This window comes from Sarcophilus harrisii, chromosome 4 (assembly GCF_902635505.1).
Source record: "Sarcophilus harrisii chromosome 4, mSarHar1.11, whole genome shotgun sequence".
NCBI classification, from domain to species: Eukaryota; Metazoa; Chordata; class Mammalia; order Dasyuromorphia; family Dasyuridae; genus Sarcophilus; species Sarcophilus harrisii.
In genome coordinates this window covers 106443485-106457827 of record NC_045429.1, presented here as the reverse complement: position 1 = coordinate 106457827, position 14343 = coordinate 106443485, and the positions used below count along the sequence as shown (strand labels likewise).

The following is a 14343-nucleotide window of genomic DNA, read 5'->3' as shown; positions in this document are numbered from 1 at the left end:
TTAATTTGCATTTCTAGGATTAATAATGATTTGGAGCACCTTTTCATATGACTAGAAATAGTTTCAATTTCTTCTGAAAATTGTCTGTTCATATCCTTTGACCATTTATCAATTGGAGAATGGCTTGATTTCTTATGTTTGAGTCAATTCTCTATATATTTTGGAAATGAGGTCTTTGTCAGAATCTTTGAATGTAAAAATGTTTTCCCAGTTTATTGCTTCCCTTCTAATCTTGTTTGTACTAGTTTTGTTTAAACAAAAACTTATTAACTTAATATAATCAAAATTATCTATTTTGTGATCAATAATGATCTCTAGTTCGTCTTTGGTCACAAATTCTTTCCTCTTCCATAGGTCTGAGAGGTAAACTATCCTATGTTCTTCTAATTTGTTTATATCATTTTTAATGCTTAGATCATGATGTAATCTTGGTGTATGGTGTTAAGTGTGGGTCCATAGCTAGTTTCTGCCATACCAGTTTCCAATTTTCCCAGCAGTTTTTGTCAAATAGTGAATTTTTATCCCAAAATCTGTGGTTTTGGGGTTTATCAAACACTAGAGTGTATAGTTATTGACTGTTTTGTCCAGTGAACCTAACCTATTCCACTGATCAACTACTCTTTTTCTTAACCAGTACCAAATGGTTTTGATGACCACTGCTATATAAAATAGTTTTAGATTCATCAGGCCATTTCCAATGACATGTGTGTTCTGGTCTCATGCAAAAGTAAATCCAATATCAGAGATTCTCATTTAATTCTTTGCTCCCAAATGATGGTTGAGTGTGATGCTGGGGTTGAACACTTACTCTGGCCTATTGCTGAAGGTTTCCTATAGCCACAGGTTTGTGCTTGGTCCCTTAATCCCTGTGACAATAAAAAGGTGAAGATGATTGAGCTGAAATAGGTGCCCATTCAATGAGATTTTAAGATGAGCAACTGTCTCTGTCTCTGTCTCTCTCTTTTTGTCTTTCTCCTTTTATCTCTGCTTCTGTCTGTCTTTGTTGCTCTCTCTATACCTTTGTCTCTGCCTCACTGTTTGTCTTTTTCTGTCTCTTTCTCCCACTGTGTCATTTGGTTCTCAAGCAAACCCTGAGACTTCTAGTGAAGGACAGTTCCTATTTCTCCACATCTCCTAGCAACTGTTATGGCCAAAGTTATATAGTAGTCAATATGTGTGCCTGCCTGAGTAAGTCTTGTGATTAGAGACTGGTCATATCTCTGATTTCTTTGGCTGCCTCTTCTTTATGTTTCTTTCCCTGAGCCTGGATGATCCAACAGGGTTCTTAAGAGATGGATCTCTTTCTAAGTTTGGTTTCCAGCTACCTTTTATGCTAGATGACCACCAACAGGAATGTGACTCATCTATGTCTGACTGACCAGAAGATATGAACCTTGAAAGCATCCCTCAGGTGATCTGGCTCCAAGTTGAAAGTGAAATGTTTGTTTAGCAATCTCAGAAAGTATTTCCTATTTTAAGATTCAATCTCCTGAAACAAAGAGAATCTATGTCTATATCTATACAAGTAGATGGTATAATGAATAGAGTGCCGGACCTAGAATCAGGAAAATTCATTGTCCTGAGTTCAAATCTAGCCTCAGATATTTGCTAGCAGGTGACCCTGGGCAAGTCACTGCACCTGTTTGCCTCAGTTTCCTCATCTGTAAAGAGATCTGCAGAAGTAATAGCCCACCACTCCAGTATATTTATCAAAAAAAAATTTTTTTTAAAAACCCCAAATAAACCAAAAAACTCCCTCCGAACAAATGGGGTTACCTCAAAGAGTCAGACATAACAATAAGAAACATCAAATCTATTTATTTATATATAGATAACTGGGATATATTTTAAGTATTTTTCAATGTATGCTAATGATTCTTTTGTGGTCTAAGCTTTTTTTTTTTTTTTTTTGGTGGAGGAAAAAAATTGCTATTCTATACCCTATTTAGTTGAGCATTGGGAACCTTTCTAGGAAAGACTCAACTAATCCCTTTTTGGGACACTCCAAACATGAACCAAACCTAAGCTTCGTTTACAGAGATTTTTCTTTAAGTATTTGAAGAGCTATCAAGGGGGGAAAAAAAGAATGATACACACACAAAATATCTCCCGTATCCTCACATAGAAAATAGGAATCGTCATTGGGCCACTATTACTAAATTTGGTTTAGAGTGATTTTCCTGAATAACTAAATGTGGGGGCATTCATTATAAACCAAAGATTACCTAAATTTGAGACTTTGTGTCTCTGGGCAAGTAATTTAATCTCTTTCAGTATCAGTTTCCTCTTCTGCAAAATGGGGATAATAAAAGTATCTATCTCCCTGGGTTGATGTGAAGATCAAATGAAACAAGATATATGACACATTTATATATGACACATACATGACATATATGGCACACATACATGACACACACATGACTTTGGAAACTTTTAAAGTGTTGTGTAAATGCTAGCTATTCTTTTCCCCGGGACTCATCTTCAAATATGTTTTCTAACTCACTTAATCTCCGTGAGCCTGACTTTCCTCATCTTCAAAATGAAGGGGTTGGATTAGATGGTCTTTTGAGGTCCCCGATGACTAACTCTGAGATCCTTAAGCCTGTGTATCTCTCCCCCAAACAAACTTGCATTTGAAGTTCATACGCTATCACTATACAGACGGTCTCTTATGCGGCTTTCACAACACCATTTTGAGGAAAGCAGCACAAGTATTTTTTGTTCCCGTTTTTACGGTTTCAGAAACTGAGGCTCAGTTCAGGTGGCACAGCTAAGAAAACTGTTAGGGACCGCCCCTTGCACTCAGAGGAAGCATCCCGATCTCCTGGTTCCGTGCGGCCCTTCCAGGCTCCGTCCAGGGAGTGGCGCTCCTGCCCCAGCCTGCCCGTTCTCTCCGCTAGCCCGGCTCCTCACCGCCGCCGCCGCCGCCACCTCGGCCCGAGCCACCCTGCTCCATCTCCATCTCCTGGGCACCCGCGGCGAGGTGGGAGCAGCTGCGCCCGCCAGGGGCCGCTGCCGACCAGGGCGAACCTCCCTCCCCTCCCTCCCCCTCACCTAGGAGGCAGCTGCAGCAAGCGGAGCTGGGAGCGAGTGCATTGCGAGGCGGGCTGGAGGGAGGGAGGCGTGAAGAAAGCGAGGGTGGCTGCTGGAGGGAGCCTCCGCCTCCGCTGCACCAGCCCGCCCGGGTCCCAGCGGAGACCATGGGGAGCTCCGAGCGGGGATCGCGCGCCGCTCCCGCGCCTAGCCTCCTGCAGCCGTGAGAAGCCGAGTCGGGACTCCCCCCCAACCCCAGAACCGCGGGGAGGATGACTATGGCTGGGGGCAGGAGGGGGCTGGTTGCCCCTCAGAACACGTTTCTGGAGAATATTGTCCGGAGGTCCAATGGTAAGAGATGCCTTTGAATCGATTCTATCGCGTTGTAGATGAATTGATGAACAGTAAACGCCCCTGGCCGTCCCGCGCCCCCCTCTCCAGCGGATACAGCCCAGCCCCCCGAGCTTTGGGCTCATGCGGAGCCGGTGCAACGGGGAGGGCGGCGAGGATGCTGCCTGCCTCCCGGAGCGAGCCCCAGGGCTGAGAAAGGGAAGGGGGCTGGCTACCGAGGCCAGGGGGTGCTAGTGGTGATGGCAGATCCCGAGGAAAGGTTCCACGGCCCGGAGAGTTCTTCCCGGGGCATCTTTTTTTTTTGGGGGGGGCTCTTCTTTCCGCAGGGTGACAACAAAGTAGTCTGGAAAAGTGTCAGGGTGCCCGCGGGGCGCTAGGGGATGCGCCGCCTCCTTGAGCTCCGTCCGTCCGCGGACCTGGGGTTCTCTCCGGTTCCCTGTAGGTCTCTTAGTTCTCCTGCTGCAGACCCTCACTCAAGCCATGCTCTAAGCCGCTTACCCTCCCGTGGGGGGTGGGGGTAGGCGGGCGCAGGAGCTGGGCGAGCTTTTGGATTGCAACTCCGCACCAGCTTGGTCAGTCTTGGAAGGGAGTCCACAGGGCAGGCGCTTCCTCTTTTTTCTCCATCAGGGCTCAGAGGCATCGGGAAAGGGTTAAGATCCAGATGTAGCCTCGGCCGGCGGATGCCTCCTCCTTGTATCGTGTGAAATGTCAGGATCATGTGGCAGATGGGGTTTCCTTGGATTTTCCAGAGCACAGGTGCAGGCTTGGTTAAGTAGTTACAGGTGCAAACCTTTGTAGCATCTCCTTCTCCTGTCCAACCTTACAACAGCGGAGATGTGGCACACTTGTGCTGTCAAATTCAGGCTCTTCTTTCCCCATAACTAATTAAATGTCCAGAAAAATCTCTCAGTAGCTCTCAGCTCCACAGTAATTGTGGTTAACTGAGGTAGCAGGACATTTGCAGACGAAAGTCCAGCCCAGATGCTGGTTCAATGTAGATATCCTACCGAAAGTTCGCTCCAGTAGTGAGCAGCGATTTCAAACACCTTTGAGGACAATACTGAAGAGACCGGAGGCAGAGCCTTTCAAGAGGAAATAGAATTAAGCGCAGGTGGTAGGTATAGAGCAAATGCATTCATCAATTTGCTAAAATTAGCCGAAAGGGAAAGAAGTCTTTAAGTGCACTTTGTGGGCTCCTTAAGCTCTTATCTCTTCGTAAGAAAAAATTTTCAGTTTATCCAAGAAACTGAGGAGCTATAATTCAGGAAATGAGGTTTAAAAAATTTGTAAACATGAAGGTTTTGGAGACTTAAACAGCTGGGATACAAAAGTGAGACCTTCCAGTAAGATCAAGGAAGAAATTTCAAAGGGAATTTTTTTTTCTTTTGGTGTTGTTATAGTCATAAACTGATTTACTTACATTACATTTCCCCTAATAAACACTCATTCTAAATTTATCCTAATTTAGTGATAAACTAACAGTCACCTGGATAGTCAAACATGCCACCAGTTAACCTGAATTGTTGAAATGCTTTCCTAGAAATCTTGAATTGCTAAAGAGGTAAAACAATGCAATATTTGAGAGGTGGTTTTCCAGTGACCTATCAACTTAATGGATTTCTTTTTCAACTAAAACAAGTGGAATGGTTATCAGATTATGAAAGATTCTACTAATTAGTAATACATGAATGACAATAATAAACCTATATTTCCAAAGAATTGAATTTGCTCTCCACATGCTTAGAATTTGGGATTTTCAAATAAAAGCATTTTGCCAAGGCTAGTAGTGTTATTTTTATTACATTAATTATTTATATATTATAAAGATCATGTTGTTGATGTTGATTGGTGACAGGAGAATGAACCAATCACTATACAGAATTTGAAGTTCTTTCCTTATCTGAGAATCTTAGTACAAGGATGCACTTAATGAGCAATTTATACTGAAGAGAAATGACCATCATATGAGTAGGTGTAGATTCAGGTTATGGCATACCCATATGATATGTGGGTATTTGTTTATATAAATAAAGTAATCTTAGGTGCCAAATCCTTGTCAATCTTGCCCCTGGGTCCTTGCAGGTGAAGAGAGAGAAAACTTCCTTCCTGTTCATCAGATCCCAGAAAAACAAAGTCTCTGACCATCCTGTAAACATCCATGGACTGCTAATGGAATAAGATGTGTGAACATTTTTAGCAATGACATTTTAAATTAAGCACCAATGACAACAGCTTGCCTTGAGGTTTTTTTTTTTAAGTATTTCTTGTAACAGCTTAACTATTTGCCTCTTTCCCCACTGAAATGATAATTGTTTAGATGGCACAGGTAATGTAACTTTGTGGGATGGTCTAGGATTTAAAATTTCAAAGGATTCTGAGTTTAAAAGTACATATTTATTCCTTCTATTTATATCTTCATATATTCTATTTTCTATGTTGAAAAAGTATTGTGTACTTGTTTTTAAAAATGGATTACTCCACAAAGGCAGGAATGTGGATATTGTTTCTGTCATTGATGATTTTTGTTAAGCATTTAAATAATTTTTACAGTGTGCTTAGTACCATCTTATTAAACACTGCTAGCAAGGGTGCTGGGAGAGATTGGCTTCTTTTGCTGTACTTAAGTTAAAAAATGAGGAATGTGAGTGTTAAATGACATGTGAACGAATGCCTCTGGCTCAGCAGGCAATAATAGAGATAGTATTAGAGCTTCTCTAGGATTTTCTCATCACTGGCTTTTCACATCTTCCTAATTCAACCCATTGGAGCACCTGCATTACTGAAATTACATGTTAATGCCCAATATGCTGGAGTTTGTTCTGGATGCTTTCTAATTCTCTTGGGCTTCCTTCCTCTACTCAGAATTTTCGTAAAGTCCAGGAAAAAAGTCTAGGTTGGAATAAAGACATCAAAAGGGCAAGCATTTATTAAGTACTAGATGCTTTACATCTGATTTGATCTTCACAGCAATACTAGGAGATAGATATTATTACTATCTCCTTTTTAACAGTTGAGGAAAATGAAATAGAGGTTAGATGATTTGCTGAGAGTCACACCAAGTAGTAAATGTCTGAAGCAGGATTAGAACTCAGGTTCTTAACTCCAGATCTGATTCACTTTACCACTCAGGGGGGATTGGTAGAATTATTGAAGACCTATATAATTGATTTAATAGGTTTAATCTATGTGGGTTTATATCAGTTTAGCTTCTAGGAGGTAGAGGAAGGAAAAGGAGTTGAAATTTTTAAAAAAGGGGATATAGAAGGCTATGGAAGCTATGGTGAATAAGTTGAAGCAGCATCTTTAATAGTCACATAGTCACAAAATATTTGAGCTGGGAGGAACTTTGGAGATCATCTAAATAGGGTCTTCATTTTATAGAAGAAGTTGAGGGTAAGAGAAAGAGAAATTACATATTCAAGATAACACATTCAGTTGGAAGCAGAGTTGCAAATGGAGAGCAAGTCTTGCTACCCCAAATCGATATATTTTCCATTCTGCCATGGTCTCCCTTGTCATATCATTATTTGCTGTCAAGTACCACAATTTCCCTGTGGAATATGATAAAGTATTTTAACAATTATCTTTTTGGCCAACAGTTCACCTTACTGCATCCACACAGCGTAATAGAGCAGAGAAGAAACTAATAACTAACACAAGGAAGGGCAGTATTTTACCTTTGTCTCAGTGGTTTAGTCACAAACGATACTGTCTAGTACAGAGCAAGATGCAGTGGTTGTTTGAAGCATTAGGAGGATCAATTTCTCTGAAAATGACCCAGGCAATATTGGAAACATTCTCAGTCTCATGTGAAGGGGAGATTTGACAGTTGCTTGATTTATTTGAACATTGTATACAGCCAACTGGAGTAATTCATTTCTCAGAGTGGATGGATTTGTTTGGCCCTAGTACCTAGCTGATCAAAGGATCATAAAATCTCTCTGTCTTGGCACCATACAGACCTTGCTTCTCTCCTTAGTTACATACATTATTGGAAACAGTCATCTTCTCTCTTCTTAAAGTAGCCTAACACTACAGCCAACATGCTCATGGAAGCAAATAAAAAATCTGCTTGCCCAAGAAAGGCAGGCAGAGAAGGAGCAAGATATTTGCACATTCTAAGTATGGTTTAAAGGTGCCTAATACAGTATTTACATTCAGTACTTGAGGGATTGAATTAGAAAATTGCAATCTATATATACAATTGCAGTTTCCAGCTCTCATGTAAAAGATAAAATACCAAGCTACAAGGAACACCAGAAATAATAAAAAGTAACTTTTAAAATTTGCAAATAAGCAAACTGAGGCCAAATAAGTGAAGGGTCTCATCCAAAGTCACATAAATAACTAGTGGAAATCTAGGATTCAAATCTATGTCAACATTCATTGATCATTCCACAATACCACAAAAATTGACTCATCAAAAAAAATTTCAATCCATAAAAAGTACAATTTTATTGCTGGTTTCAAAATATTGTGTTTATAAAGTCCTATTAAAAGCTATCACTCATTTTACTCTCTTCCTACTCCCCATTTGCTGCACCTTAGACAGCCGCCTTCCTTGCCTACCCCTAGTCCTGAGCTGTGTTGGCAGTCTAGGTGCCAAGAAAACACAAAAAAAAATGATTAAAAAACTATCTAGGACATATGTTTAAGTACCATAGAGCAGAAACCTAACAATTGGAAATGCCATAGTAACAATCCATACTGATTAGCAGGAGTGAAATGAGGCACATGCTGGTACATATTTGTGAACATATATAAATTACAGATTGCCTAATCAGCTGTGTTGTTGTAGAATTTGAAGCTGGTTCAGGTTGTTGGCACAATGAGTTAGCAAACAGGAGGAAAGCCACAGGGAATGTTTTGTGTGTTCATAGATGTGTTGAGTCATGGGAATATTTATAAAACAACAAAAAAAAAACCCTTCCTAAAATCCTTTATGTCCCACTGAAAAGGGAGAGTAATAACAAACCAGGATTATCAACCAGGTCAACATAGGAGGTTGACTTTTTTGTTTTTGTTTTATGTTGTAAAATAACCTCTAAACTCATGGGTTAACACGAACCTCAGCCAAGACCAGATTTGGTTCTTAATGGAAGATGGGAAAATTTAACTAGATTTGAGTCATAATTGTTATTACGCTATGGGATGAAAAAATGAGGTATTAGAAGAATCCTGTGTTTTAGTAGGGGATAGGAGGTGGAGTTTAGAATGCTCTGAGTTGGTTAATTCTGACAAGACCAAAATTTTGAGTTTAAGTCTGGACTAGGGGAATCATGAAACCTGCATTCAGATCCTAGATGCAGATGCTAGATTCTGTACTTATTAACTATATGACTTATGGATAGAGCATTTAGTCTTTTCCAGGTTCAGTTTCACAATCTATTAAATGGGGATGTTCTAACTTTCTGCTTATTAGGCTACTTTGTAATCTTTACATTATGTGAGTTGTTATAATAAGTATTTAGCATTAGAAAAATCTGTAAAGGTCAAATCTACTCATTTCTAGTGAAGAAAACTGAGGCTCAGAGGGTCACACTTGCAGTAAGGATCAGAGTCAAGATGTGAATCCAAATTCTACTCTCTTTCCATGGAACCATTCTGTTGTCTGTCAAAAACAATGATATGATTGTGTGCAACAGTTGGCATTTCTCTAAATGAAGACTATTTCTTAGTCTTATACCTCTTATGTATTCATTCAATTAATCACAGAGGGAGGAATGACAAGGTAGGAATATGTACCTTATTATTGAGGCAGCCAGGTAGTATAGGGGCTAGAGTTCTGAACCTTAATCTCTTTTTAAAATATTTTTAACAATAAATTTTTATTTTCAAAATATATGCAAAGATATTTCTCAACATCCCCCCTTGCAGAACCTTGTGTTCCAAATTTTTCTTTCTCCCTTCTCCCCACCACCCTTTTCTAAGCAGCAAATAATCCACTAAAAGCTTAAACGTGCAATTCTTCTAAACTTATTTCCACATTTACCATACTATCCAAGAAAAATCAGATCAAAAAGGAAAAAAAATTGGAAACAAAAAAAGCAAGCAAACAACCAAAAACAAGGGTAAAAATACTTTGTTGTGATCCACATTCAGTCCCCATAGTCATCTTTCTGGATGCAGATAGTTCTCTCCATCATAAGTCTATTGGATCATCTCATTATTGAAAAGAGGCAAGACCATCATGATTGATCATCATATACTGTTGTTGCTGTATACAATGTTCTCCTGGTTCTACTTACTTTACTTAATATCATTTCATGTCTCTCCAGGCCTTTCTGAAATCATCTTGCTGATCATTTCTTATGGAACCATAATATTCCATTATATTCACATACCATAACTTATTCAGCCATTCCCCATTCCATCAACTGATGGAAATCCACTTGCTTTCTAGTTCTTTGCCACTTCAAAAAGGGCTGCTACAAACATTTTTGCATGTGTTGGTTCTTTTCCCTTTTTTATAATCTCTTTGGGATACAGACCTAGTTGAGACACTGCTGGATCAAAGGGCATGTATAGCACTGATCTTCAGAATGGTTGGATCAGTTCACAACTCCACTAACAATGTATTAGTGTCCCATTTCCCCACATTCTCTCCAATGTTCATCATTCTCTTTTCCTGGTCAATCTGAGAGGTATGCAGTGGCACCTTAGAGTAGTCTTTTCTATGCAATAGTGATTTAGAACATTTTTCATATGACTAGAAATGACTTTAATTTCTTCATCTGAAAGTTGTCTGTTAATATCCTTTGACCATTTGTCAGTTGGGGAATGTGAGCCTTAATCTCTTAATCTCTGCCTGCCTCAATTTCCTCAGCTGTAAAATGAAAATAATAACAGTGCCTACTTTTCAGGGTTTTTGCAAGGATCAAATTAACTCTTTATAATCCCTCCCTCCCCCCCTTTGAGTCTTTCCCCCTTCCTTCCCTTATTACTCTTTTTCTTTTCCCTTTTCGAGGATCAAATTAACTAATATTTATGAAGTGTTCAGCATAATGCCCGGCACAAGTAAGTGCTTCATAAATAGTTGTTTCCTCCTTTCTTGCCCTCCATCTAGTGTAGAGGGCCAAACTCTGGAGAAGTATACTTAAAACAAGGATTTACAACAAGGTGTTAATTCAGTGTGATTGATGAGATGATAGTTCTCTAGTTCACATATACTTAGTATGGTGATGTAATGGTTCTACAGTTGGCACATGCTCAATGTACTGTAGTGATATAATTGTACTAAGGTATGTAAGGGCTGAGAGGACTTGAAATGAGCAGACTCGAGAGAGACTCAGTGTGTGTGTGTGTGTGTGTGTGTGTGTGTGTGTGTGAGCTCAGATCCCAGACTCCAGAGAAAGCTAACCCAGATATTACAATCTAGACAGCTCTCTTGCCTTTAGAAATAACTATTGGTGAATTACTAAAGAATAGCTTTTTTAAAAAAAACTCTGGAAATAGAAATTTTAGTAAATTACTTGCAATTTGATCAACATTTATTATGTAACTGTTATATGTAGAACTCTTTGCTAGAACCTAAGAGTTTAAAATGGAAATAACAGACTCTGCATTCAAGGAATGTATACTTTAATTAGATGCCAGGGAAATACAGCATCCACCTATTCTTGCCACTTTGATTGTCAGAAAAGTTTGTTCTTATGATTTTTCTAAGTCTTGACCATGTTAATTAAGCCCAACTCTTTTGGTTCTTATGGTGGATTGAACCCTCGAAAAGCAGTTTTAATTCTTTTTCTAGAATTTCTTTTAGACCAAGAAGCATTAATCCTTCTTTATTTCTCTTTCCCCCAATCTCCTCTATTTTCTACCTCCTTCTATGTTGGCAGATTACCCACAGATTGAGACCTTCTAAGAATTATAACCACTGTCTTCCATCTAATGCCAAATTCAGACATATATAGCTCCACATGATTAAGATGTGTAATTTTTATGCTTTCATTTAAAGCTTATTTTCAAAAGCCACTAGATAATGTATTTTTCTCATAAAATCTTTTAAGGAGAAATTGACGCAGGGAGCAAATGAGAAAAAAATTATGTGACATTTTCACCATCACTTAATTGTGGCAGCTTTTCAACAAGCTTTCATAGATATATTCTTATTTAATTTGATATTGATTGTGAAATCCATTCAGTTTTATCACTTGAAAGTCTAAAAATCAAAGAGTCATTCCAAAGGAAGAGATAGAAAAGTCTAAGAGGGAACTATGGAAGAACTAAGTCTAGAAATGTGGGGTCGTGGGCTTTGATGTCAGAGGAATCTGAACTTTTCTAATTAGACAGTAGAGAGGCACAGGTTTTGAGAAGAGAAAGGAGATAGATCTTTCTGGCAAGAAATGAATGACTAATTGTAAAAAGTGGCAAAGAGAAAGGAGATGGAAAGATCCATCAGGATGCTACCCTAATAATCCAGACAGGTGGAAATGTAATTTATACTAGGGTGGTGGCAGTAAGAATACAGGGGAGGGGGCAGATTTAAGAATTTGCAGAGGTAAAATGGATAGGTCTTGATAATAGATTGGATGTGGGAGGTGGAGGTGAGGGGGAATCGAAGGTAACACCAAAGTTTCTAATAGTCAGTGAAATATTTCGTTTTGTTCTGGAGGTTGAAAGTACTCCTGTAACCTCCAGCCCATAATTAATTGATGAAAAATATGCATTCAATTTTATATTAAGACCAGACATGAAACAAGCAGCTACTGATTCCATGGGGACTATAACTTGTTTTATGAAAATATTCGACTATTGCTAATTGAGACTCGAATATCTCTTACTCTTGGAATTTTATTGTTGGAAAAAATACTATGATTTTGACATGCTTAGCATTTAAAAATGTTTAACTTTTGTGGACCACTAACTTAAATATCCTTGGGTAAATATATAATGTATTTTATTCCATTTCTGCTTTAGCATAGCTGTCCTGCCCTTTTTTCCTCTCCAGCTTTCATTCCTTTTCCTCCATTCCTTTTCTCCTTCATCATGGGCATTTTTTTTCCTATGCAGAAAGGTATAGGATATTGCTTCCTTATTCTTTTATATCTATTTATTTCTTCCATCTTTATCACTTCTCTAGGTAATTCTTTTTCTTATTTTCTACCAATTTCTATTCACTTACCACTCCCCTCCAAAGGTTTGCCTGAAAAATTAGGAAAAGAATGATTCTTCCTTCTCTTTGCCTAAGCTCCTTTTGTGGATTTGATTTGTTACCCTTTAAAAGCAATGTCTTTAGCCAAACATTTCATTACAAATGAAAGTGCTATTGTCTTCACTCAGGAAGATATGTGTCCTATTCAGGTGATGGTATCCAGGTAGTGGGAGTTTATTGTGAAGTATTTACTGTAGCCCAGTAAAATAACAAATTCTGGTAGGGTCTGACGCATTTTGTGTGAGCTGTCTGCTGAAAGTAGCTTTGTAGCTTTTATATGTATAATTACTCAAACTGAGTCACTTTCCCAAGTCGTTGCTTTGGTTTCTCCTTTGTTATTTTGGGGGTAATTATGATGAAATGCAATTTTCTAATAATTTCTTTTTAGAATATCTATGTATTATGCTTTATGTGCAAATAAGAGGCTTAGGATGCCGTCTGAAGCATTTGTACTAGGATAACGTAGCTTGTATCATGCTCCATTAGCTGAAGTAGCTTTAAAAATTCATTTTTTCCCCTTCAAATCTGTGAAGGTTCTGTGCTTTCTGAACCTGCAGAATTCTGTGTGGGTGGGAAAGGTCGCTTTTAGGAAGCCTTCTATTTAGTTTCCTCTACTTTTGCAGCCCACAGACCCTCACTGGATGAAAAAGCATTGGAGGGAGTAAGAAGAATCTGGCTAACTTGATGCAAAGATCAAGAAGATCAAGAACAGTCTGATGAGCCAGCTCATTTCACTAAATAACTCATCTTGTTATTCTTCATATGTGACAGATCACTTGTACAGACTGTAACCCATTCCTAGAATACCCTTTTTTTCTCATTTTTTTTTCCTCTTAGAATTCTTAATTTCTTTCAAGGTTCAGATCAAATGACATCCTATGTGAGGTGTTTTTATTGATCTATTCAGTTGCTGGTGCTTTCCTTTAGTTCTGTGCCAAATTACCTGATATTTATTTTGTGTATGCTTAAAGACATACATTTGTAACTCTACTCCTTCCCATTTCAGGGTGGGGTGAGCACTGTTTCATTTTTGTCTATATATCTCTGGTGTTTGACACAAAGTAAACACTCAGTGAAAGCTTATTGACTACTTTAGAAGAATTAAAGGGAGAGGATTGCCTTGTGATTTAAATCTAGCTAGTGCTTTCCTATTGGCTGCTAGCTAATTGGCAGCCTAGACAGTGTAATAACTCATATTTACATAATAGTAATTTCTTTGTAGCAGCCCTGTGTGGTAGGGATTGCAAAGTTGTTATACCCTTGTTTTATAGGTGCCAAAAGTAAGTCTCAGAGAGGTTAATTGACCATAATTACCAAAGTCATAGAGCTAACATGTCACAGGTAGGACTTTAACTAATACTTCTGTTGACTCTACATCCAATGCTTTTCCCCATCATATTATATTTTCTCTGTTAAATAAATTTTGTATTCACGATGACAGGAATATGTGTTTTGCTGGTGCTGTAGGAACAATAATAACTCACTATAGCGTTTTCTTAAAGTCTTGTGAATATGCCTCCTGATACCTATTTTTAAAAAATAAATTAGAATACTTTTAAAATGTGATATTATTATAGGAATTCACAAATACTATGGGTCACATTATGTAACCCAAGCACAAGAACTCCTTAGAAGAAAAGCTTCGTCTAGTAACTCACAGTTATATAGTATTTTATGGTTATGAAATCAAAAAGGTTTCTAGAATCTCAGGGTTGAAAGGGACCTCAGAGACCCCTTAATTAATCCTTGTTCCTATTGAAATAAGAATTTCCTCTAAGTAAAACCATGTTAGATAAGTGACCATC

The 14343-nt window shown here is 38.5% G+C and overlaps 1 protein-coding gene across 2 annotated transcripts in view; it reads left to right on the top strand.

The window, feature by feature from the left end:
• Window positions 1-2948: 2948 nt before the first annotated feature.
• Window positions 2949-14343, top strand: part of KCNH1 (potassium voltage-gated channel subfamily H member 1) — a 491105-nt gene continuing 479710 nt past the window's right edge. The window contains exon 1 of one of the 2 annotated variants that reach the window (XM_031937311.1): window positions 2949-3384. In XM_031937311.1, coding sequence (XP_031793171.1) covers window positions 3306-3384 — 79 coding nt within the window. In that variant the 5' untranslated portion in view covers window positions 2949-3305. The remainder of the gene's footprint in view (window positions 3385-14343) is intronic. The other variant, XM_031937312.1, reaches the window with a different exon arrangement.